Here is a 25,612-nt window from a genome sequence, read left to right as displayed (position 1 = left end):
ATATATGTTGTGTATTTTTTTATGTCATGTTAGGTAGCTGAAACACGATTTGCATTTCACACACTCGTCTTAAGATGACTTGTGAAGGTGCGAGAGGCCTTGAGTTCTATGGTCATCAACAGATTGTGGAGTGTATGGAAGCAGGCCCAGACAGAAAGAGCTCTAAAAGGAAGAGCATTGATCCTTAGTGAGAAATGGTGGGATGATGTGGAATATGTTTTGAATTTCACTGAGCCCATCATGAGCATGATTAGGTATGCTGATACTGATCGCCCATGTTTGGGTGAGATTTATGACGGCATGGATTGTATGGTGGAGAAAATAAGAGAAGTAATAAAAAGAAAAGTACATGACCCAACGAAAACATTTTTCAAAGTTGTGCAGAATATTATTGTTGACCGTTGGAACAAGATGACCAATCCCTTACATCTCTTGGCATTTGCTTTAACACCAAATTTTTATAGTGCAGAGATGCTTGCAACACCAAGGAGGGTACCACCATATAGAGATGCAGAGGTTGCTTTTGGCTATAGAGCTGCCTTTAAAAAGATATATCAAGATGAGGAGACAAGAAATGTTGTCATGAAGGAGTTTGGCCAATTTGTATCCACAAAAAATCATGATGTTGTAGCTCTCAATGCTAGATATGGGATGGATGCTGATGAGTGGTGGTATGTACATGGTCAAGGCTCCGTTTACTTGCAGCCTCTTGCAATTAAACTTCTTTCCCAAGTATGTATCTTTTTTATTTTTTATAGTTTTCCAATTCCATTTGATGCTATCATATTTTTATTTTATAATTTATAAATTTCTAATAATGTTTTAACTTTTAACAAGTTGCAAGTTCTTCTTCAGCGGAGCGGAATTGGAGTACATACTCCTTCATCCACTCAGTCAAATGTAATCGTTTGGGTGCAAAGAGAGCTGAGCATTTGGTCTACGTACACTCCAACCTTCGTTTGTTGTCACATAAGGACCTTGAATATAATGTGGGTGCAACAAGGAATTGGGATCTAGCCCCCGAGTGTGCTGATTTAGATGCTACAGTTGCACAACTTGCCCAAGTCTCTATAGACGAGGCAGCTATGGAACTTGAGAGAGACTTGGCTAGTGGGTGTGACATTCCATTCGATAGTGGTTCAATTGATGCTGGATTTGAACCACTTGATGACCTTGGGCTTGGGTTGGATGGTTCAGATGAAGATGAATATGGAATTTAAATCCCATAGATTGCTTGTAATTTGAATTTTTATTGTGTCATGACATATTCACATTTTGAAACTTGAATCAGTTGAAACTTGAAACTTGAATATTATCTTTTTTGCAAATTATGAATATGATATTAGACTTTAGTTATTAGTTTACTGATAACATTTGCGATATATGGATATTTATTGGCATTGGCAATTATGGATTTATGATTTATGTATGGAAAGTCACATTGTATATTTTATTTTTGTATGGATTGTATATATTGATGATATATATAATATATGTGTATATTTATCAATTTATAATTAATATATGTATATATGTACAGACGAACCCATACCCGTACCCAAGAATTTTTTTTTTTTTGCCGAACCCTCGAATCCGAACCCGAACCGATAACTTAGGTTTTAATCATAAAACTTACAAAAAAATATTAGATTTCTTGAGCCAATTGTTTATTTTATCAATATACATTTTTTTAATATTTTTATTTTTATTGAAACATATAGTTATTTAAAACTATCGGTGATGGGTTGGGGCATGGCCCAATTGCCGAGAGTTCCTTGTGGTATGCATGAGGTCATGAGGTTGAGTCTCCCGCCAGGCCATGTGGTACCAGAGGGCATGTCATATCATTGTCACCGGTCATGTCAAAAAAAGTTTACTTTGCGTATTGTAATTTATAGGGGGGCTAGTGGAGTCTTGTAGTAAAAAAGAAAAAAGAAAAACTATTGTAGATATTCCATTACCATAATTTTTACCAAATTTCAAGGATATTCCATTAGCATTGGTAGTCCAAATGGAGATTCCTGCATAATAGATCGCGGTAGGAGCGAAACCGATGAGGTCGGAAGAAGATATTATTGTTGTTTTGAATCCATTAGTGGTTGAAATTAAGGGGGAGATTGTTGGTATCATAATTTCTCCAAATTGCATGAAATCAACTTCAGTTTTCTACATAAGCTAAAAGTAGGATTTTTAAATATAGATTTTTTGTGTTTTTAATTGCATGGAACTGAATGACAAGTATCCACAATTTGTAGATTTTTTTGCTGTGTTTAAGACCTTTATATCAAGAAGTAGAATGTAATGAAGTCTTTATCTATGGTCTCTTCTGTCAACTAATCCTTGATCTTGTGATCAACAAGGTTTTGTATCTCCATTAAATGAATAGAAAGTTTTATCTTTTGTTGAGAAATTCTTGTTAAATTAAATTTCTTCGTATGTATCATTATTAAGGCAATTAAAAAATAATTAAATCCAATTTCTACTTTATTTAAATAAATCAAATCTAATTGTCGCTTTACATGGTGGGTCTTCTTTTTGAAAACAAATCAAATCCAATTCTTACTTTTTAAAAATAAATCAAATCCGATTTCTGCTTTATATGGTGGGTTTTCTTTTTGTTTTTCTTACATGGATTATGTTGACGTCCTGTACACCTTGTTGCCATTGTAGAATGCCCATGACATAAAAATATAAGATTATTGATTAGCTGAAGTAAAAGAAAACTCATTGAGTAAATTCAAGCATCGAGGCAATAGGATTAACATGAGATATTTAAACCAACATAAATAAAATATCCATAATTTAAACAAATTAAATTATCTCAAATGAAATATACATATTTTTATAGAAACATATAGTTATTTAAAACTATTGGAGATGGGTTGGGGCATGGCCCAATTGCAGAGAGCTCTCCGTGGTAGGCATGAGGTCATGAGGTTGAGTCTCTTGCCAACCCATGTGGTACCAGAGGGCGTGTCGTGTCATCGTCACCAGTCACATCAAAAAAAGTTTACATCGCGCATTATAATTTATAGGGGGGGCTAGTGGAGTCTTGTAGTCTAAAAACAAAGAAAAAACTATTGTAGATATTCCATTACCATAAGTTTTACCAAATTTCAGGGATATTCCATTAGCATTTGTAGTCCAAATGGAGATTGCCGCATAATAGATCGTGGTAGTAGTGAAACCTGATGAGGTCCAAAGAAGATATTATTGTTGTGTTGAATCTATTAGTGGTTGAAATTAAGGTGAAGATTGTTGTCATAGTATTTTCTCCAAATTGCATGAAGTCACTTGTAGTTTTCTACATAAGCTAAAAATAGCAGTTATAAATATAGATTTTTTCTGTACGCATGGAGCTGTGTGACAAGTTTCCACAATTTGTAGATTTTTTTGTTGTGTCTAAGGCCTCTATATAAAGAGGTAGAATGTAGTGAAATCTTTATTTTTGATCTCTTCCATCAACTAATCCTTGGTGTCGTGATCAAGTAACTCAATTAAATGAATAGAAAGTTTTATCTTCCGTTGAGCAATTCCGGTTAAATTAAATTTCTTCATATATATCTTTATTAAGGCAATTTAAAAAGGATCAAATCCAATTTCTACTTTATAAAAAGAAATCAAATCTAATTTTTTGTTTTACATAATGGGTCTTCTTTTTTAAAACAAATCAAATCCAATTCTTACTTTTTAAAAATAAATCAAATCTGATTTCTGCTTTATATGGTGGGTTTTCCTTTGTTTTTCTAACATGGATTGTTTTGATGTCCTATACATCTTGTTTTCATTGTAGAATGCCCATGACATAAAAATATAAGATTATTGATTAGCTGAAGTAAAATAAAACTCATTGACTAAATGCAAGCATCGAGGCAATAGGATTAACATGCGATATGTAAACCAACATAATTGAAATATCCATAATTTGAACAAATTAAATTAGAAGAGGACTCTATCAAAATACAGAATATAGGTATAAAGCATGTGGATACGATGAGGAGATTAGATGCAAGGAGAAAGGGATTCAAGGTGACGAAAAATGATTGGTGAATTGTTATACCAATGAACTAATAATTTGGGGGTAGATGGAGTTTTAGGCTTTAGGTAATCAATCATCTCTTTTGTAACGGTGGGTATGATGGTTTGTCAAATATTTGTATGGAGTTTGTGATTCAAGTAGATACCATTCCTTTTGTTGCATCACTCACTCTTGATTCAAGCCAAAAACACCCTTCAGAGTAATAGTTTTAAAATTTGGACAAGTTGAAAACAGGGATTTACCTCTATATAAATCGTCACACTTCTCATCATAAAACTTTAACAAAAACTTTTAGATTTCTTGAGCCTTTTGTTTACTTTATGAATATATGTATTTTTAATATTTTTATTTTCATAGAAACATATAGTGATTTAAAACTATTTCTTGAGCCTTTTGTTTACTTTATGAATATATGTATTTTTAATATTTTTATTTTCATAGAAACATATAGTGATTTAAAACTATTGGAGATGGGTTCGGGCATGGCCTAATTGCTAAGAGCTCCGTGTGGTATGCACGAGTTCATGAGGTTGAGTCTCTCGCCAACTCATGTTCACGGGAGGGCGTGTTGTGTCATAATTACCAACCACGTCAAAAAAAGTTTACTTGGTGCATTGTAATTTATAGAAGGTGGCTAGTCCAGTCTTATAGTCTAAAAAAAAGAAAAAAACTATTGTCGACATTCCATTAGTATAAGTTTTACTAAATTCCAAGGAAAACTTATTGAGTATGCTATTGATTTTTTTTATATGTAGAAATGTGTAAAAAAAATTGTTGTGTCAAGTACATTAGTCATTAATTATAAATATATATTAAAAAATAAAATATTAGTTAAATTAAGAGTAAGAATAAATATAAAATTAAATAAAATTTTATTTAAATTTTATTTCTAGAAGGATGATGTGTTTCCTCTTGTACCATTATTTTATTAATTTGTAGAGGTTTACTTCATTCTAGAGGCATCTATAGACATGTTACAAATATTAGAGAATTCACAAACACTTATTCATTAATGTTACTTTTATCTATGATTCTTACTATACCTAGAATTGCATAATACATAATACTACTTGAAGAAGCAATTAAGTATATCTAAAATCATAGAGAAACACCATAAGTTACCTAAAACTTTTGAAAATATAAAAAGAGTAAATTCTAAATGCTTGATATTCACCTTTGTTTGCAGTTTATTTCATTTGGTCTCATTTATAATGATTTTCATCTAGATGAAATTATTTTTTATGAATAGAAATCAATAGTAATGTCGTTTGAGCTTTACACCTACGCTTGGAAGAGTTTGTAACGCCTCTGTCTGTAGCCACAAATGTTGGGATTCGCCTGGGAGGCTATATCTTTCACGTTTCTCGCCTTTCTGGGGACTTCTTGATCATTTTTTAGATACTTTGAGCTCTTGGCATCCATTCTCTCTTATCTTGCACAGGTTTTCTAGCATTTTGAAGACCACCATTGTTGCATCCTCTTGAAGAACTCACGATGCTATCTTCACAACTGTTGGAGGGGAGTTCACTCTACTTCTTAGTCTGTTTACATATTTAAAACCTCTCATTTGCAACTTATTTATTATCTCGACTATTCATCTTTATCTTTATCATTTCATTTTTCAATCGTGGTTATCTGGGTTGTCCGTGGAGGTGGAAACACCAAAACGGGGGTCTAACTAAGGTAGGCCTCTAAACACAACCCCCGACATTTTCCTTCTTGCTTTTGTGCAGGTTTATAGTCTTGGGAAGGCAATCATCTTCCTGGAGGCTTTAATCGTGGACTGTTTGTAAGCTCTCCCTGCCCCTTTCTTATTTTATTTCAGTGTCGTGTACCTTTTACTCTTAACTTAGTTTTTCATTTACTTCGTTTAATTAATAATATAGTCGCATCTATCATTTCTTTATGGTGTTTGTGCTCCATACAGGACAACGACGTGTCGCTCTGGTGTCCTAGTTCTACACGCTCGTCCTAGGGATAAATTCTTAACTAGGTCATTCGGGAACTTTGTTTGTTGCTAATTTATCTCATTATGTGCTTAGTATCCCGTGGCTCACCTTTAGTGCCAGTATAAGTTCGGTAGAGCGAAGGTAGGTTTGTCACTTGAGGTTCATCACTTTGAGGGTGACAAATCCCATCCTCCACATACATGTTTCAAAGGAGTTCATGGTTAAAGCGTGATTAATAATTTTTAAAATGAGAGAAGATATTGTAACACTTCATAATTTTAGTAAATGTTTCATATTTATTTTTTTAATGGAAGCCTTAACGAGTATAGTTAATGTTAAAGGTGACTATATTTTTTAGGTATAAGGCATATGCTTAGTGCTTGTATTTAATGTAGGTATACTTTAGGTTGAGCTTGACATCTATTATTTGCATGGATAAATATAAAATTTGTACTCATGTCATCTATGTTCCATTTAAGAGGACTTTTGAAGGTTTGAATGCTACATCTGACAATTAAAGAGTAGCAAAATCATATCAAAGGTTGGAAGAAGTGGAGGCATGAGGACATATATCATCTCAAGCTAGCTTCTTGCTCAGGGGTGATTTGTTATATGAGAACCTTCACATTTCTGTCCCTGAGGAAAAGAAGGGTCCTAGAATCTTGAGGTTCTTGTGAGTGCATATAATGTATTCATAATTGGTTGAGGTTTTCTACAATAGTAGAGGGATTATTTTCACAGTGGAGGAGGGATGTGATATAGTTGGAAGAGATGTGGACTCTCAAAGATGAGTTGTTCTCTCATGTGTAGCACTAGAAGAGACACTTTGACATACTCAAAGGAGATGTGGACTTTTAGAGGAAATTTGTGTCATTGTGCAAGGAGGTTGGGAGCACTTTATATTCTCTTATGTTGGGAAAAGGTTTACATGTTCTACAGTTAGGAGATCCGCTGAGGAAGTCAATTTGGTTAAGGATTGGTGAAGGCACTTCATCTAAGTCTCAAGAAGGGTTGGTATGATCATCTCTTGTAGTGTTCCACCCTTTGTCAGGATTGATATTATAAGGGCTAAATCTTAAAACGTAATACATATTTAGTTAGTTTTTAGTATAGTTTTAGAATAAATTTTAATCAATTTCGGTAGTTTTAGTTAGTTTTGTGAAAATTGCATTCGTGTAGGCTAGGTAGTTGTTGGAAAATAAGGATTTAAAAAGCCAATTGATTTTAATGAGAAATTATTATATTCTATCTCGAAGAATCAAATCAATACATCTTTTTATTTTTGTAACAATGGTTCAAGTTTTGTGCAATTTTTGTTTTGTTTCTCTACTATATTTAATAGTCATGCATTTATGTTAGATATGGTGAGAAAAGTAAGGTTTATAGGTTGTATAATCCTCTCACTAATAGGCTCATTGTTTCAAGAGATGTGTTTTTTTATGAAGATAAAGTTTATGGTCATTAAAAGGGCCATGTTGAGATGTGAACATCTATTTTAAATGGTGGTATTATTAATGCTATTGATCATGAACAACCCACTAATATTTCAATTCCAAATGCTACACATCGACCAAATATCCATTCATCTAGTTCTTCAATTCTAAGTGCAAGTCCTGCTTCAAGTCCGAAAGGTAAGAAGATTAAGTGACATTTATGAAAAGGAGTACACATCGGGCACATGAAAATCCAAGAGATGAGACAACAACTTTTGCTTTACTTACCAAGGCTGATTTTGAACAATTATGCTTAGAAGATGCATGCACTAATGAGTTTTGGGTGCAAGCAATGCAAGAAGAGATAGATTCTTTTCATAGGATTGATACTTGGGAGGTTACAAAGCTTGCACATAACAAGATAAGATTAGTACCAAACGTGTCTACAATACTAAGCATAATAGTGATAGGAGCCTTGAAAGACATAAGGCTAAATTAGTTGCCAAAGGATTCACAAAGAAGTATGAGATTGACTATATGAAGATGTTTGCACCAGTAGCAAGACAAGAGACTATTGGAATGCTTGTTTTATTAGTAGCTCAAAATAATTGGAGTATCCATGATTTGATCACATGGATACGAAAGCTGTCTTCTTCAATGGGTACTTAGAGAAGAAGTCTATGTGAAACCACCATAAAGTTTTGAAACGCAAGGTAAATAGCATCAACCCTGTAAGTCGAAGAAGGTTTCTTATGGCCTCTAGAAAGTACTAAGCGCATGGTATTCTAGGATTGATGGATATTTTAAGGAGAATGACTTCAAGAGAAGAATGAGTTATCTTACCCTTTTCTACAAACAAGAAGGTGATGATATTCTTATTATAAGCTTGTATGTTGATGATTTTTTGTATATGGGTAGCAGTTTTAAGATGAAAGACGAATTCAATATTTCTATGATCAATGAATTTGAGATGAAAGTTGTAGGTCTCTTGCAATATTTTCTTGGAATGGAGGTTGTCAGTAAGATGAAATTTTTATTTGTCAAATGAGGGATATGTTGAAAAAGTTTGATACGACAAGTGTTCATATAGTTGTCTTGTGTAAAAATGATGGTGTTGTAATAGTTAATGAGACAACTCACAAAATTATTGTGGGAGAGAGATGTTTCTAACCCACACAAGGTTTGATATTGCTTATTCAGTTTATCTTATTTCAAGGTGAATAACAAATCCATATGAAATGCATATGAAGACAACCAAAAGAATTTTAAGGTAGGTGAAAGACACTCTAAATTGTGGTACTCATTACTAATCTTCTAAAAGGTTCAATCTTGTTGACTTTTGTGATTCAGATTGGGAAGGTATTTTGGATTACCATAAGTCTACATTTGTTAATCGATTCTCCTTTGGTTCTGGTTTGATTACTTGGAGCTCAAAGAAGAATTTAGTATAGTTGCCCTTTCATCCACATAAATAGAGTACGTTGCAGTCACTACCTATGGCTTAAAAAAGTTCAGAAGAAATTAGAGAGAAGCAAATTCAGCCTATGGTGATTTTTGTGACAATATGAGTGCTATCAAATTAGACAAAGAATTTTGATTTGAAGTATCATTTCATCTAGATTTTGGTGCAAAAGAAGAAAGTAGAATTGAAATACATCAATACTCAAGAATAGCTAACAGATATCTTCACTAAAGCAGTTGTTTGACACTTTGAAATCAGATTGTGAGTCCTTTCAGCATCAAAGGGTAGTATAGTATGTTGATAACTAATGCTGGATCATCTAATTCTGCCACGTCATTTAGAGATCAACCAATTCTGCCATGGCATTCTTTACTATGCAAGCCACCTTGCAATTCATTCATCTTCAGCTTTATTATTGACTGATAGTTTTAAATTTAATCTACATTTAAAATGTTTTAATGTGGCATTCATTGCTATGCAATCCAGAATGAAATTCATTCTTCAGTTTTATGATTGACTGTTCGTTTTAGATTTAATCTGCATTCAAATTTGTTTCAAATTACTGTTTTTAAGCCCATGTTTGTGCCCGTTGCATGTGAGGAATTTGAACTATGAATTGTTGTTTTTAGACGCTGCGAACTCTAGTAGTTTTAGCCTCTTTGCTCTTTAAAATCTGTTTTAAGAGCTGTTCTAAAATAAGTTCGCTAAGAGAATAATACAGAATATGATTTTGTGAGCTGAACTCTTGTTTTCTGAGCAGCCTGAATAGAGTTAATTTGTTACATGCATCTATTGTAAGTTTATCCCTGCATTCTTGTCTGCTGTTATTTATTTTCTCTGCTGTCATAATTTTTTTGTTTTATCAGCTAGTTAAGTATAGCGCTGCTTTCAGATTCTCGACTTTAGCGTTCAATTTATATATTTCTTGTCAAGAATTTGGATTTCATGTTTGGTATGCCATCATGTATGGTTAAATTCACAACAAATTAATTTTTCATATTTCTGTGTATTTTTCTAATAATTTTTTTTTTCTTTTAGTGTTTTCACATTTATTATTTTATTTTGATATATATTTTTTCAATAATATATTTTTTTTAATAAAGCATGAACAGAATAATGGAGAAGTACCAGAAGTTTACTACTATAAAAGACCATACATCATTTTCAGAAACTACAGAGGTATAATTCACAACTCTTCTTATTCATTAATTCTTTGTATTTTTTATTAATTTTAATGATTTCCTTAGAAACTTTTGAGGTATAAGTGATAGCATTTTCTCTGAATGAATTTAGTGATGCCATATTTCAACTACCTAATTAATGTCATTTTTGCTTAAGGTATAATATGATGGATTGTATGGATAATTTTGCAATGGTTCGTATTTATTTTCTCCATATAAACAGCAATCACATTTAAATGGAAATTTTATGTATTAGTAATAAAAATGTTAAATTTATTAATTAATGCTTTTTGTTTTGAACGATTGTTATATGTTATTAGACAATAAAGAAATAAATAATTTTTGTAGAGTTTTTTTTTTGGATGTGGGATTTAAGTTTGCAATAGAGAAAAAATAGAAAATAATGTCTTATACATTATAAGGGTTCCTATCATTTTTTCAAATTCTAAACTTTTTTTCATTAAATTGCTGGTGGTCTTTTTGGATGAATGGATAGCTCTTCTAAATTTTTATCTTTGTAAAACTAAGGGGTCTCCTTGAGATCTTACCTAACAATTATAAAATAACAAAGACTCATAAATATATTTTATACTCTTTTTATGTAAAAGAATTCAAAGATTTGTCACTATCTACCCTACATGCTAGTATTTTCGGGTCATTTGACATGAGCGAACCAAGAAAGTATTCTGAGATACTCTCCTGATAAGGCACTAGAAAATCTTCTCAATATTTATTTCATCAGATCCTGGTACATTAGAATAACATTTCAACATGGGTTATGGGTCAACACAATACATTCATGATTGTTAATTAATTTTTCAAGGTCAAATAGCATATTGGATAGATTGTTCTTTAAACAAAAGTTATCTGCAAAAAATATTTGAAGAAGCTCAACCTAAATTGAGTCTAATTGTATAGCACTCTTAAACTAGTCAAGAGGAACCAAATTTAAAAGATGTTGGGAAAAAGAAAGGATTATGAGAAAGATGCTAGGTAAGAAATGAGATTCTATCAATTGAAAGAGTTGTTGGGTATATGAAGCCCAATGGTCACATGGCTGTTTTTCTTCCCCAAAAGACTCTTCATTTCATATCTAAGATGTCTATATACATGACTGAGTGCAGTCATGGATGTACTGTGTAATTGGATATTGGTTAATAAGAATTCTCCCTGTATTTCTAGTGGACGTAGCCACTTAGTGGTGAACCACGTTAATCTTGTGTCTTGAGTTCTTTGTTGTGTCTATTATTCTTTCTGCTATTTTTTGTTCATTATTATGTGTTTTCTTTGCTCATTTTTAAACTAACAATTATTATGTGTTTTCTCTGCTCATTTTTAAACTAACAATTGGTATCAGAGCTATGGTGAAATATTGAGCAGAGATGGGATCCGATTGGATAGTTGATCCTGGAGTTGGGTGCTTTTATGTTATCAATAAACAGGCTGAAGTTTCAGATGATGAGGCTGAATCAGTCATCGAAAAATTTCTTGACAGTCTAGACTCAGTAGAGAGTGATGTCCAAGTGGAGGTTGAAACCAAATGTCATTGGTGGGATGGCTGGAAAAAGGAGGAGACTTTGGCTGAAGAAGAAGAGGGTTTGTTGTATTCGCTGTTTGAAGAAGAGATTGGTTTGTTTCCCTTCCAAGATGAGGAGGATGCCTCCCGGGGTGAGGAGGATGTAGTCTCGAATCTAGCGAATGAGGATGACCCTGAAGAAGAACAAGCAGATTGCAAAAGTGATGATTTATTGTTGCAGATTGCAGTGGTGGAGGCAGAGTGGAATGCATTGATTGCAGGTACTGCACAAGTTTCTGCACAAATTCATTCAGTGAGGCAATTGTGAGAATTGGGAGTGATGTTTGTAGGCGATTCACACCTGTACGAGAGTTTTATATTTGGGTATTAAAATTTGATAATGGTGATCCTCTAGATATTCTATTACGGGGGAGCACAAGAGCAAGAGACTTTGATGGAGGAGTGTATTATGCATCTGTAGATAGTAGTGTTCCCGATTATGGATTACTGGATGAAGTAGTCAAAAAATATGTTTTTAACTCTCATCTGACTTGGAGAAGATTAATTCGCACTGTTCATGAACAGAGTTTGGCGATAATTAAAATCTTCTCAAGAGTTGGTTGTAGTATGAGCCTTGGAATGGAGATGCAGGGAATGTTATAGGCTGTGCCGGTTGGACTTCATGGGGGAGATTGTTGGGTATATGAAGCCCAATGGTCACATGGCTGTTTGTCTTCCCCAGAAGACTCTTCATTTCATATCTAAGATGTCTATATAAATGACTGAGTGCAGTCATGGATGTACTGTGTAATTGGATATTGGTTAATAAGAATTCTCCCTGTGTTTCTGGTGGACGTAGCCACTTAGTGGTGAACCACGTTAATCTTGTGTCTTGAGTTCTTTGTCATGTCTATTATTCTTTTTGCTATTTTCTGTTCATTATTATGTGTTTTCTCTGCTCGTTTTTAAACTAACAAGAGTAACCATCAATTTTTAAGTCTTCTTTATAAAAATTTAAAAATTGAATAAGCAATTACTAATATAAACTACAGATACAATATTGAATAACTTTCTTATAATAGTAAATATCCACCATATAATTGCCTTTCCAGACCTAAAAGAAATAAGAAACAAATAACTATATCTAAAAATAAAATAGAAACATTAAAAGCAACCAAAAAATTATAGCTAACAATGTCACCCCCAACCGCCACCTACACCTATATATACATACATACATTGCCTTTTTAAGGATGTGATTCCATCCAATTCTTGGCGTTGTGTGCCGGACAATTCATATCTGTAATTTAAGGTTCCTGCCATGCCATTTTAATGGCTATCGATATCACCTCGTGAGTAAATTCTGAAATGAATCTAACTAGAGTTGGCCTTCATTAATTTCCTAGCCACCCTTTACACAACTACAATAGGGCTCACGAACTGTTTTGAGTCGGCATTAAGTTAATTATACTTATGCGAACAACAAAATAAGATTAGATTTACATGAAATAACGCTAAAACAATTTCATATTAAAGTTGTTAATCAAGTTCCTAATCAGTTCACAATGCGAGACTGAATCCCTAAATTATCTTCATCTGTAAATAAATTTTATCGAAACCTAGATTAGATGTCATCTCAAGGACGTGGCTAAATTTGGGACGAGTTCATGTCAATAGTGAACCCTGATGACTAATAAAAGCTGATCATTGATAACATGAGAAGTTCGAAAAGAACAGTGGCTATTGATCCCTATGTATTAATGGGTTTTAGACAGGCGTTATGGTATGCATAGCATGATGGAGGTTAATACATAGTGGAGAGGTCTGATAATTTTTTTTATTAATATAAGATGGGAAGGGCCCCCAACTTTCATAGATAAAAATCAATAGCCACCAAAACCATAGGTTTGAAGAGCAGGTCAACAAATCATGCAGATACAATGCAGTTAAAATCAGTACATACAAAAAAAAAATCATTAGCGTAGAGTTTAAGGAAAACATAACTAAAATAGCAGAAATAAAAAAATATGGTAACATGAAAAAACTTGACGATTCTAAAAGATAGAGTCTTAATTTTCCATCACCTGGTTTAGAGTAGCCTCCTGAATGATCGAAGAAATTGTCTTCTTCCCTTTCTTCTTGGGGCCACTCTTCTTCGTCTTTCTCTCGATTTTACTTCCCACGGTAACCATGCCAATAACAGTCCTACGCATCAAATTACTGTTGATCTTGACAAGTTGTTCAATGGCTTTCTCAAGTTTAAAATTATTTCATTGTTCCTTTCACAGCCAAGGCATTTATGAGGAGCTTATAAATTCTCTACTTTGACCCCTAGATCTTCCAACTACACAGCAAGGACCTGCCAGTTTCGGGGAATTTCCTCTTTATTAGTGGCCCCCTTATAATCTTTAGGCTCTTCATCCTCATCCTCGCCGTAACCTTTTAAAATATTAAGTTCCTCCAGGGCTTCATTATATTGTGTTTTATAGGGTGAGAAGCAGGAAATTAAATCCTCAGGGATAAGGTTCAGTGGCTTATCTAAGGTTTTCTTGGTGTCCTCATTGGCATCTACATTAGAGGTGGAATCCTCCGACTGGGCCTTGTTTTCTCTTCTGGGAATTTTTTTGAGAGTAGTAATATTTTTAGCTGTTGTAGTGTGTTTGGCAAGTCTTGCAGACCTTCTATCAGTAGAGGAGGCAGTAATGTCTTATTTGATACATAACCCATCAGAGATGTCGATAGCAAGGGAGGGGTGGGGTGAAATAGCTCGTTTGTTTCCACTAGAACTTTTGACCTCTTTCCCTTTGCCAACAATGGTCTTTTGACTACTACCCAAGGGGTTGAACACTTTTATCCCTTTATCAGGTGTAGGGTTTGGACCGAGCTCAACAACTAATGGTGGGGCATCACAGTCAAGGTTTAATTTATGCTTCTCGGAGGAATAGAGCGAGGCATGTTTCAGAGAAATGGCTCTCGATGATGAGGAGATATCAATTTAAAAGGCAATTTTCCATTTGCTTCCACTACTTTAGGACATGCTAGGGTTTTGAACCAAAGGTAAAATATTTTGAGGCGGAGTAGGGTTCAAGAAAGGAGTGGTATCGAAGCAGTAAATGTAGATGGCATAGATTAAACCTTGATGTAACTGGGGTAGACACCTTCATTGACACATTTATATATGAATGAAAAAAGAAAGTAAGGAAAACCAATTTATTATGCTTAAGGTGATTGAGTAAAGGAAAATGTTACCCATGCACAATGGAAAATCTGCCCTAGAGAGTGAAATATTTTATCAAATGATAGCTAACTACCCCTAGGGAGGAGACAGATCATCTCTCTATTAAATCCATTCTGGTGCTGTTTGATTGTATAGTAATATAATCTTCATATGCCTGCTTTTGACTGAGACGAGAACCTTTTCACCTTAGCAACTTAAACTAGTAACCTGCACAATGAACTCCTTAGAAACCCCTATTTTATATAGTCAACTTTTACTCTGTCACCTCGCTAATTGTTCATAATTTGGGACAATAACTCCTAATCCTTTGATTTCGTAATTCGAAGAAAGGAGTAATCTCTCCCCTTTACTATTCATAGATGTATACACTAAAAGATATCCAGGTTCTAGAGTAGAAAAACAGCAAAAATTGCTCATGATTAAGATATCTCTTTTTTTATATTTATTTATTTATTTAAGTTTTTAACACGTGAGAAAGATGGATGAAAATCTTATCTATCTTTGTGCTTATACATTTTTCCATTTCATTAAGTGTGTTGTTGATTTTGAATAGTTATATCAAAAGAGACTTTGTACTTACGCTGGGTTTCAGGATTAATAATTGCCATGGAATTATTGAGAAAGCAATCATCATTACATTCTCATTTAATTATTCTTCCCTACTTGGCTTCTCATGTACTTCCTCTCATTTTCCTCTCTTTGTACACTAATCAGCCAAATGATCGTACCTTTATTATAATTAGACAACTTGCTATACATCATCATTACCAAATTAACACAGGAACCTTGCCAAATATTTAAAAAGTTAATTCCCTGCATGATTAATATATACCACTTGTCTATCTTTGAACATGATATTTCTAATTGAAAGAGGAATTTTCACATTATTCACGTAGTATTTTCATTAATAAAATTTATGACCTTTATTAGCCAATGCATTCGCTAGCTTGTTTCCCTCTCTGTAAGTATGATTTGCTCTCCAATGAGATAAGAGAGTGAGGAGACGTCTACTATCCTCAATTAAATTTGTTATTTTCCATGGAGGGGAACCATAAAATTCTTAATATCAACAATTATTTTAGAATCTCCTTTGATTATGAATTTTTGAAATCCATGCATAATGATCCACTTCAGACACCACCATAGATTAGCTGCCTCGACCTCATTATTAGTCTTGATCCCAACTTCTTTTGGATAACCCTCTATCATTTGACCGTTTTCATCTTGTATTACACCTCCCGATAGCTACCATTCCAGGATTACCTTTGCTATATCCGTCAAAATTCAATTTTACCCCTATTCCTTTTCAGGTTTTCTCCAATTAATATCCTATCGTATGAACTTCTTCGTTAATCTGATTTTATCCATTCAACAAGTAATTTCCCATTTCAATCTAATAGATAATTCGATGTTGGTGCAGTTTGGAAAGCTTTTGGATGTTATATATAATTGATATTTTCTCTTTTATCCTTTTTTATTATTTGTAGAACTTTGTTGTTCTTGTAATTAATTCCTAAAAAAATATCAAATAGATTATCTTATATAAAGCTTATGTTTGTGTTTGTTACTTATCCTGATTAACTCCTCTCCATTTTTGTTGAATGTATCATAAAAATTTATACTTACAATCTTCTCCCCTTCAACTTTTTTTGGAAATTGGAGACTCCAATCAAGCATTAGACACAAACATTTGTTGAGGAATGACGACAAGAATGCTTTGCAATGTGAGGAAGTGGCTAGCAGACAATGTCACTCCTAGTCACACAAGGTCCTTGCCATTTTTATGTTTTCTCATGAAATAAAGGACCCATCTAATCTTCTCAATGTCCTCTAACAAAAAAATACAAGCAATGTGTAGCACAAGGATTGTAGGATGCCTCTCCATAAGTAGTCTACCTAAAGCTACATCTGCAAATGCATTGTCCATTATAACTCAGACAACATTCTCAACACCAACCTTCTAGATCACCCCCTCTCTTAGATTGTATAAAGTATCAAAATCTTTGAATTTATGTGGGTGATCTATAGACTTAAGGAACACAAATGCACCATTAGAAGCAAATAAAAAGTGCAGAAGAGTCCTATTCCATCCATCTAATAAGATACTGCAACCTTTTCTTTGCCAAACTTTCCTTTGATAATCAACCACAAGCCATGTATTTTTTATGGCTTCTTGTAGCAATGACCCACTCAATTCTCTAGGTGTTGGAATCCTAAGCCCCTCATCTACATTGATCAATGCAATCACCAAACCTTCCCAATATGGGTTATTTGCCCAATTGAAGGGAAAATTATTACAATACCTAAAGTTTTCTGCTACCATTGTAGCCTCATGGTGTTTTTCTTTATTCCAACCGGTACCTTCAAGTGAAGGTTGTGCTCTTGGAACATTCTGTGGAACAAGATCCTCATATCCTCTCCTTCACCTCATATTTACTTATCTTTTTTGATCTGAAATGCTCCTCTTCACCTCGTATTTTTTTGTTTAGAACTGTATTGGACATGCTTGAGCAAAAATAGTTAAAAAATGAGATTTTATGTTTTTAAGCTTCCTGGTCGCGCCTAGGCAGACCCAAGAGTCCTCCAAAACTCAGGTGTCTGACTTAAAAACAAGTCAATTCCTAGGGTGAAACTCAGGTTGATCCTCCACAAAACTCGTTGGGACTCACCTTTCGACTTTGTGGCAAGTTTGTTGGCAATTGACACTCAATTGGTTCGTTTCAATATGTTGTCATTGATGGCAACATGGTCATTAATTCCGGCTTCATATTTTGGGTTAGTTGTGTACTGACAGACACTTCACAAACACTTCACTGGCACCGACACCGACACCGACACCAGTAGGTTGGAAGGAATTCTTTGATCACCAACAATGCAGGTCGACATGGTTTAGAATCAGGTTATCGATATTGGAGGCCGACATCTTTTGGATCTGACATCGACAATTGTTTTTGATGTTCATGTATTTATGTTATCTAGCCGACATGTATATTCATATTGTAAATATCTTTGTAAGCCGACATAAGGCATGATGAACTGTAAAGGGTATATAGGTCAGTTGGTCAGATCATTTTGAAATATATGGATGGATAGGAGAATAGGATAATGTTATGTAACGCGAAACATATGAGAGAGATCATGTATGTGAGGATATTTATGTAAGGGATATTCCAATAAGGGTTTAGGGTTTCAGACTGGGACAGACAGAGCTTAACTGAAACTGTATTCAGGCATAGAAGATGCTATATTTGTAGTTCAATCATTTTTCCGGATTGTAGTCTAGATTTGTAAGTAGTCAGTGAGGCTCCTTTTGTGATTGAGAAGTGTGCTCTAGGCTGCAAGTGCAGGCCCCTATATTTTATAATATCTCTTTATATGGCTAGTGAATTGATATTGTGGGTCACAAATCCCACCGTGGTTTTTCCTCTTTGAGGTTTTCCACGTATAATTCTGTGTGTTATGGTATTTATCTGTGTGATTGGCTTATTGGTTGCTTTACTTCTTTCAATCTTATATGTACCAGTATGCCGGTTGGTGTATGCATGTTTTAATAAGGTTAAAATTAATCATTCCGGTAGAACACTGATTCACCCCCCCCCTCTCAGTGTTCTTGGATTCTAACAGAGTTGACTCTTCCAACATTTGGAATTGCGAGTCTCATGAGTTTTGGAGAGTACTCGTAGGGTTATAAAACACTAGTCATGATAAGCACGTTTGTGATATGTGTTGAAATGGGGACTTAGCCTACGCAAATAAACTAAATCTTAATTCCCAAATTAGTATCATTCATTGGAGGAAATAGCCAACAAGATCCAACTTCAATCCCAAAGTAGAGGTGGATGTTGTGTAAGATTATTTCCTCTTTTTTATTTTATTTGATTTGATATCAATGTCTAAGGGCTAAGTATAATGATGCAAAATTGATAGTATTCAGCACAAGCAGAATGATAAAGAACTATAAATCGACACAGAAGCTCAGATTTGGTAATGAGATATAGAGAGGAACCTTGTAGGTAATAGCTCAAGCTGAAAGTGTTGGAGTAGTGAGCTAAGCACCCTAGACCCTAGACCTAGAGGTGTCTTTATTAGTTGGGGCTTCAAATTCTCAATCAGCATGCTTTGTAGGTAATTCCTTCAAAATTCAGCCAAAAAGTGTTGGTCAAGTGAGCTAATTGACAGTCTAAGAGTTTTTGCTTGTTCAAGGTCTAGGATTGTGTGCCTTAATCTATTCTATGCAAATTTATAACTTTTCGTGGTTAGATCTATAACATGCATACATATAAGAGCAAAAAATGGTTGTACTAGATAGTGCCTTGCCTAAGTCAAACCTCGTGTTGGTGTTCCACATCCACCATAGGTGTGATGATGAAAAAGAGATCTTAGTCTTGGTAGGGCATAGGCTAAAGCAGAAATAAAATGCTGAATTGACAAGATTATACCTTAGGATTGATAGTGGTGGTGATGCAATGCTCTTTAGACAAGTCATCCAAGTCTTGGCGCAATAACAATGCAAATCATAACGAAATCTATCATTAAAACATACTTGAAGATAAGTTGCTATAGCTTGAAGCTCCTTGTACTCAAATTTGCTCTTGATGAAGGAATTAGGACTCTTGAGTTGTGATGAATGAATTGCTAGATTGGATTTACAAATGATAAATGATTTCCTTACATAGGGTTCATAATGTAATTTCATATTTTGGCTGACTTCCAATGGTCATATGAAAATATCAGGATAGGGTAACAAATAGTATGAACCAACACTCAAACATGTATGAATTTGGGCCTCTTTTGGAGGGACTATGACACTAGGCACCATAGTCCATTAAAAATGGACAAAATAAATGTGTTGCAGAGCATTCAACCCTAGGACATAGGCTGAAGTCATGTCACAAGCATATGACAACAATTTGGATAAGGTAAAGCCAAAATAGGCTTGAAATTACCTTGAAGGAGACAATAAAGTAAGGGCCCAAAATTTCTTAAAATTGTAAAGGAGTTAAATTTTTTGATACTATCTAGCGTGTTTCCTGATTCAACTTACATGTTGGCACGTGGTGTTGACTTGGATTTTGTAGGTTTCGCTTTATAAAAGTTAGTGCCAACTTACTCATTTCAAATGTTATGAACTTATAATTTTGGTTATTTTTATTTTCATCTTATTGCAAGTTTTAGCAAACTACAAAATGGAAGGGATATGTCGAGGGTGGGCTAAATAGGAGGTGGTTATCTAACTGTTAACTAGTTAAACAATCAGTATTAAGGAACTTCAAAGGATTTTCAAGAGAAAGAAAATATAAATTCACATTAACACTGAATTTTCCAAGTATATAGAATCTAGGGTGTACGTTCCGTAAAAGGTAAAACACTTGCAATTGAAATCTTATAATTTGTAAGGTTTTCTTATTGTTTTTTATTAGATTAAGGGGGAAAGGGCCCCAAGCCGTTATAGATCCAAATTAGAAACCAGTCGAAAACAAAACAAGGGCTTGGAGGTCAAGTCCACGAACTAAAATATCAAAGAGTTTATAAACTGTTCATATGAAAACTAAAATTAAAGAAGTATTAAAATAACCACCTAGGAACAATTACTATCAGAAACAACAAAAAGAAGCAACATAGGGGCATTAAGAGATATAGCCCCATCCATCCAACATCTTCACCAACTCCATCTCCTAAGGGGATGAGGCATTGGTCTTCTTCCCTTTGGCTTCTCTATCCTTCGCCCTCATTGGAGCTTTTCTCTTTCTCTTTCTCTCAATCTTTTTGCCCATTGTTACCACCTCCATAAATGTTTTGTGCATCAAATTTCTATTGAGCTTAACCAAGTTCTCAATTTCACTATCAAGGCATTTAATTTACTCCTTGCTTCTTTTTCATCCTATCCATTACCTTTTCTTATCATTGAACCTTAAAATAATTTATAAGTACTAAAAATCACCTTTGAATTATAAATTGGATCACAAGGCTAAATATTGAGGAGGAAACATTGGATTTGTGGAGTTGCAGGTAACCCTAAGTGTCTTGAGAATGAAAGCACCAAGAAATTAGCAAAAACTACGAATATGCGATTCTTCTCTGTGTTTGCATTCCAGATCTATGTTGCTCTATGTGTATTTTATTTTGTATTTTTTACATTCTATATGGCAAATTTAGCAATTAAAATAAGATCATCTGCATAAAGGAGCAATCTTATCACAAATTCACCCAACTAAATACCGTCACCATTTGAGGGTCAAATTCAGTAAAGGTTAAATAAAAGGGTGTACCCAATGAGGTAACCATTAGATTTACTCAACCTATTTTAATTGTAAATCAATCAAAATTCATCGAAGGTCGTACCACACAAAAGAAGAAAAGGAAATTGCAGTAAGACAAAAATAATAATAGCTTAGGGTAGGGTTTGACTAGTAGTCATTTTAATTTTTTTTTTAAAATAAATTTTGGAAGGTAAAATTTGGAGGGAGAAAACAAAGACAAATGAAAAAGACGAAAAAAATTATGGAGCCACATACATTTTTTCTAGCTCCTTTTTTCCTCAATGTATTTTCAATTTCTAAATAATGCTTGCTCCACAATTTTAAATTTGTGTGGGAACATTCCAACAACTTAAATTTAAGTAGAAAATGCACTTAAGCAACTACATTATTTGAGAATGATATCACTTATCACTTAAGCAACTGCATAATTTTAATTTTGAACTTGCTTGTGATTAAACGTTTTTGAATTCTTTTTTGGCTTGATTCATGGGATGGTAATCCTCTAATAATTTCCATGTATCCACACTTGCAACCTCTATGTGATAGTAAGTAATTGCAGCTGGTTGGAATACTGTGGTGGATTATAAGATAGTTTGAAATTGAGTTGTGGTTGTTGGTTGCAGATGGAAGAACTCTATGAATGGTTGCTAGGTGGGTCAGAAGAGGCTAGGCAAGAGTTAGCTAAACTTCTTGCTTCTCGGAAGTGCAATTGTTTGTTAGGAAATGATACTTTAGCCTAGGGTAGAGATTCAACTAGTAAGTAACTCTATAGTTGTGGGATACTTCGAGCTTGATAGATAGCTGTTTAGGTGATCAGGATTAAATTGGGAAAATATTGAAATCTAATTTTTTCAAAATTTTCTATGTTTTAGTAAATTGCAATTTTGAGGGTCTTCGGTGCATTTTTGGACAAATATGCTGCCTAGAAACATGAGGAGATATCATCGATGTTTCCGAAATTTGGTTCTAGATTATTTGAATACCTTTCCAACGCATCAAACGGTTTGTAATTCGGAGCTAGGATGAGAAAGTTATGCCTTCTCAAAGTGGACTAAAATTTTATATTTAGTTTTTTGATAATTTTGATAGTTTTAGTAGTTTAATTGTAATAAACATTATGGTGACTCTTCGTTTCAATTCCAAGGGATTTGTGTGACCCTTGGGATACATTCGACTTGTATAAACTCCAATTTTGAATAGAATGGAGACAGTTTTTGGTTTGCAATCTTCTTGTTGTCAATTTTTGTGTTGAAATCTACAATACCGCAGGTATCACACCAGGTATTGTAATTTGGTTTTCATAAATCAGATCATTAGGAGTATAGGGATTCCTTGGTGGAAATAGGTGTGGAAAAACTTTTCTTCGCCCAAATGCAACTTTTTTATGTGGCTGGTTGTTCATAAGAGAAGTCTTTCTTGGGATAACTTATGCAAGAGGGGCTTACATGTCCTTCTATGTGTGTGTTGTGTTGTGGGATTGAAGACTGTATTTCTCATATTTTCTTTCGGTGCTCTTTTTTGAAGGAGATTGGGCACCTCTGGTGGGGAGTGTTAAAGCAGGCCTGTTGGCATGTCTCCTCTTTGGTTGAGTTTTAGGATCGTTGGTGTAAGCCTCCAGTTTTAAAGACTTCTTTTCTTCAGGTTGCTTGGGTTCTTGAACCCACTTTCATTATTTGGCATCTTTTGTTAGAGAGAAATCAATGAATCTTTCAAGATGCTAGAATGGTTGCTCAACATTTGTGGTGGATAATTATTCTCACTCTTCATGAGACTGTCTTGGCCTAGTGTGATCTTGTTGGAGATGTGGACCTTGGAGAAGTTGATATTTACAATTGGTTCAATTTTATTGTTCAAAGAGTTGATCCTTCTCTTGGAGTGGGTTGTAGGCAAGCTTAGAGGAATAGGTGCAGGCAACCTTTGCGGAAGAGTAATCGGATGGGTCGATGACACCCTCCTTAAGGGATTTTGAAGATAAATATTGATGGTTCTTTTAGGGGTAATGGTGCAGGAGCACCTAACCCAAACATACACCAGGAGGTTAAAGATCATGCCGTGAATAATTTCACTCATATTTGAGTTTATATGGTCATTGTAATGTATTTTGAGTCATTATGAGGTCTTACGTAAGGCTAAAAGAGCTAATTGTAATGAGTTGTCCAAGTTGTCCTAATAAGGTCTTGATTGGGTTTATGAGGTCAAATTTGTATAAACGAGTCATGAAAGGGTAAAAAGGTTGTAAAAGGTCATTTGAAGTCCATTTTGATGTATTTGGAAAGTTCATGTGAAGTCTTACGAGTTTGGAGTTCATATTCATCAAAGTTGTCATTTGTGGCATTAAATGTTGTCAAGCAAAAAAAACTCATGTTTTGCAAAGTTGTAAAAGGGTTGTTGATTGGTCTAGAGGTGGTTGAGTCAGTTGTAACTGCCATATGGATGTGTGGAGGTTATAAAACCCATCATTTGGTCGAATCCAATGGGGGTGTGTATGATTGGAGGAAGGAAATGAATATCATTTGAAGTTTTTACACATTCCACATTGTTTTCTGGGTATTGCAGTCTGATCATTCACGTTTTTATTTATGAAAAAACATTTTTCTCCATTGGAAATATATTGGATATGATAATGGAATGAGTTAACTTTGTTTTCCCTTTGGTTTCATTTAATTTCAATCACTTGGTAGCAAGCTATGCACGTTTTGATGAAAATTGTCAAAACCTTCAATGAGAGTTAACAGTTTTACAAAAAATGATATCAGTTTGGATTGAACCGTTGGATCTTTCCATAACTTTTATGGAAGGTCTGTATTGAGGTTATCCAAAGTTCCACCGAAGCGATTGGCTAAATGTTTCCGTTTTCAAAAGATGTTAATGACTGTTCGTTTGCATTTTATTGTGAAAATCAGACAAATTAAGATTTGGGACAGTGATAGGTTGGTTTGTTCACTTTGTTGTAAGGGGACCTCTCTATGTTTATGAATATTTGAAGGCACTATTAGATGTTGTTTTTTATGCAGATAAACCCCTCTTGATGTGCTTTGGAACTTATTGGAAGAGATCAACAAAAGACCTTTATGTTGACTGTCACAATTAGGACAGTATTTCAGTCATAAAAAATGGAAGATTGTTTGTCTTATTTTGCATTTTGGACTCACAAGAACTCAAAGGATTGGTGATAGTTCTATATGGATGATTTTTTTCATGATGCTCTGCATCAGGTAACCTAGTCATGCTAGTATTGATTGTGTAGGGTGTGATAGCTTTGGTCTTGTCCAATTTATCTGATTCACAAGTGGAGTAGGGCGTGATAGCTCTGGATTATTTGTGAATCTGATTCACAAGTGGTGGTGACTCTGTTGAATAACCAGCGGTTTGATGATGTTAATTGACACTTAGCCTTGGTTATTAGACTGATTTTAAGTTTGTGTAGTTCTTTGGCATGTATTTCTTTTACTCACATTCCTAGGGAGTGGAATCGAGTAGCAGGCTGCCCGGCCAAATGGGCTTCTGATCATTAGGAAAGGTGGAATATTGTGGATAGGGGACAATTATCTTTGGAATTGTCTCACATGTTGGAGTAGTTAGTTGATATTGATAGAATTATTTAATAATCTGTTCTATTCTGCGCTTTCAACCCTTCTTGCTTTGTAATTTAGCAAGGTTACGGGGAACGGGGGTACTTGGAGACTGGTACCCGTATTGGTATGCCTAATTTTCAAAAATAGGAGATGGGGGTACTTTGAGGCACCAATTTTTTTTAATATAATTTAATAATTTCTAGAGAGTATCATGACATAGAACTTTGAAAACAAGAACAGTGGTAAAGTTTAATGTTGAATTTAAAATTGAACAAAAATTGAAATTAAAATTGCTTATAATATTAAATCTAAGTGGCTTGTGCATCTGGAAATTTCCGGAGATGCATCTCCATTTCCGGTACGCCTCTCAGGGGGTAGGAGACGGGTCTCCTGATTAGTAATTTAGTTTGTGTTGAATAAATTTTTACCCTTCAAAAACTAAAAAAAACTTAAAAAATTAATGATAAAGTTCTGAAGGCTACATGCTTATCTTTATATTCTAAGAAAGGAAGATCTAGTAATTTTATTCTTCTTTAGTTTGAGTGAATATTAAGAAATTCTTCTTTAGTTTGAGTGAATATTAAGAATCTTCCAACCCTTGCTCGATATAGGTGAGTAAATAAGAGAAGTTTATATTTATATTAGTTTTGGCCTTTTGACTATTCTTGAAGCCAATGTAGAGATACTCTTTCTAGTAGATTTTCTTGATTTGTTTCAATGATATTATAACTATTAGATTTTCATCATTAAAGCATATATAGGTCCAAAATTTTTTTTGGGGTGCCTCTTTTTCCTAGAATGTGAAAAGCATTTGATCTTAAAGCTCCAAAGCATCTTTAGGCTTATTACTTTCTTAAAGGATAACCCATCTAGAATGGTTATTATTAATTAATTTCACTTCAATTTTAATATATTGTTTAGATTGTTTATATTATTAATATCTTTAAAAAATATTTATT

General features: G+C 34.1%; 1 protein-coding gene across 4 annotated transcripts in view; it reads left to right on the top strand.

The window, feature by feature from the left end:
- The window catches only part of LOC131033087 (agamous-like MADS-box protein MADS3), a 77,930-nt gene that overhangs the window by 32,339 nt on the left and 19,979 nt on the right, over positions 1–25,612 (top strand). For 3 of the 4 annotated variants that reach the window (XM_057964228.2, XM_057964224.2, XM_057964240.2), the window contains exon 2: positions 9,987–10,062. In XM_057964228.2, coding sequence (XP_057820211.1) covers positions 9,987–10,062 — 76 coding nt within the window. The remainder of the gene's footprint in view (positions 1–9,986; positions 10,063–25,612) is intronic. The other variant, XM_057964234.2, reaches the window with a different exon arrangement.

Source organism: Cryptomeria japonica, chromosome 3 (assembly GCF_030272615.1).
Source record: "Cryptomeria japonica chromosome 3, Sugi_1.0, whole genome shotgun sequence".
Lineage (NCBI taxonomy): Eukaryota > Viridiplantae > Streptophyta > Pinopsida > Cupressales > Cupressaceae > Cryptomeria > Cryptomeria japonica.
The sequence above is the reverse complement of the archived record's forward strand: the minus strand, read 5'-3'. Positions and strand labels throughout refer to the sequence as shown.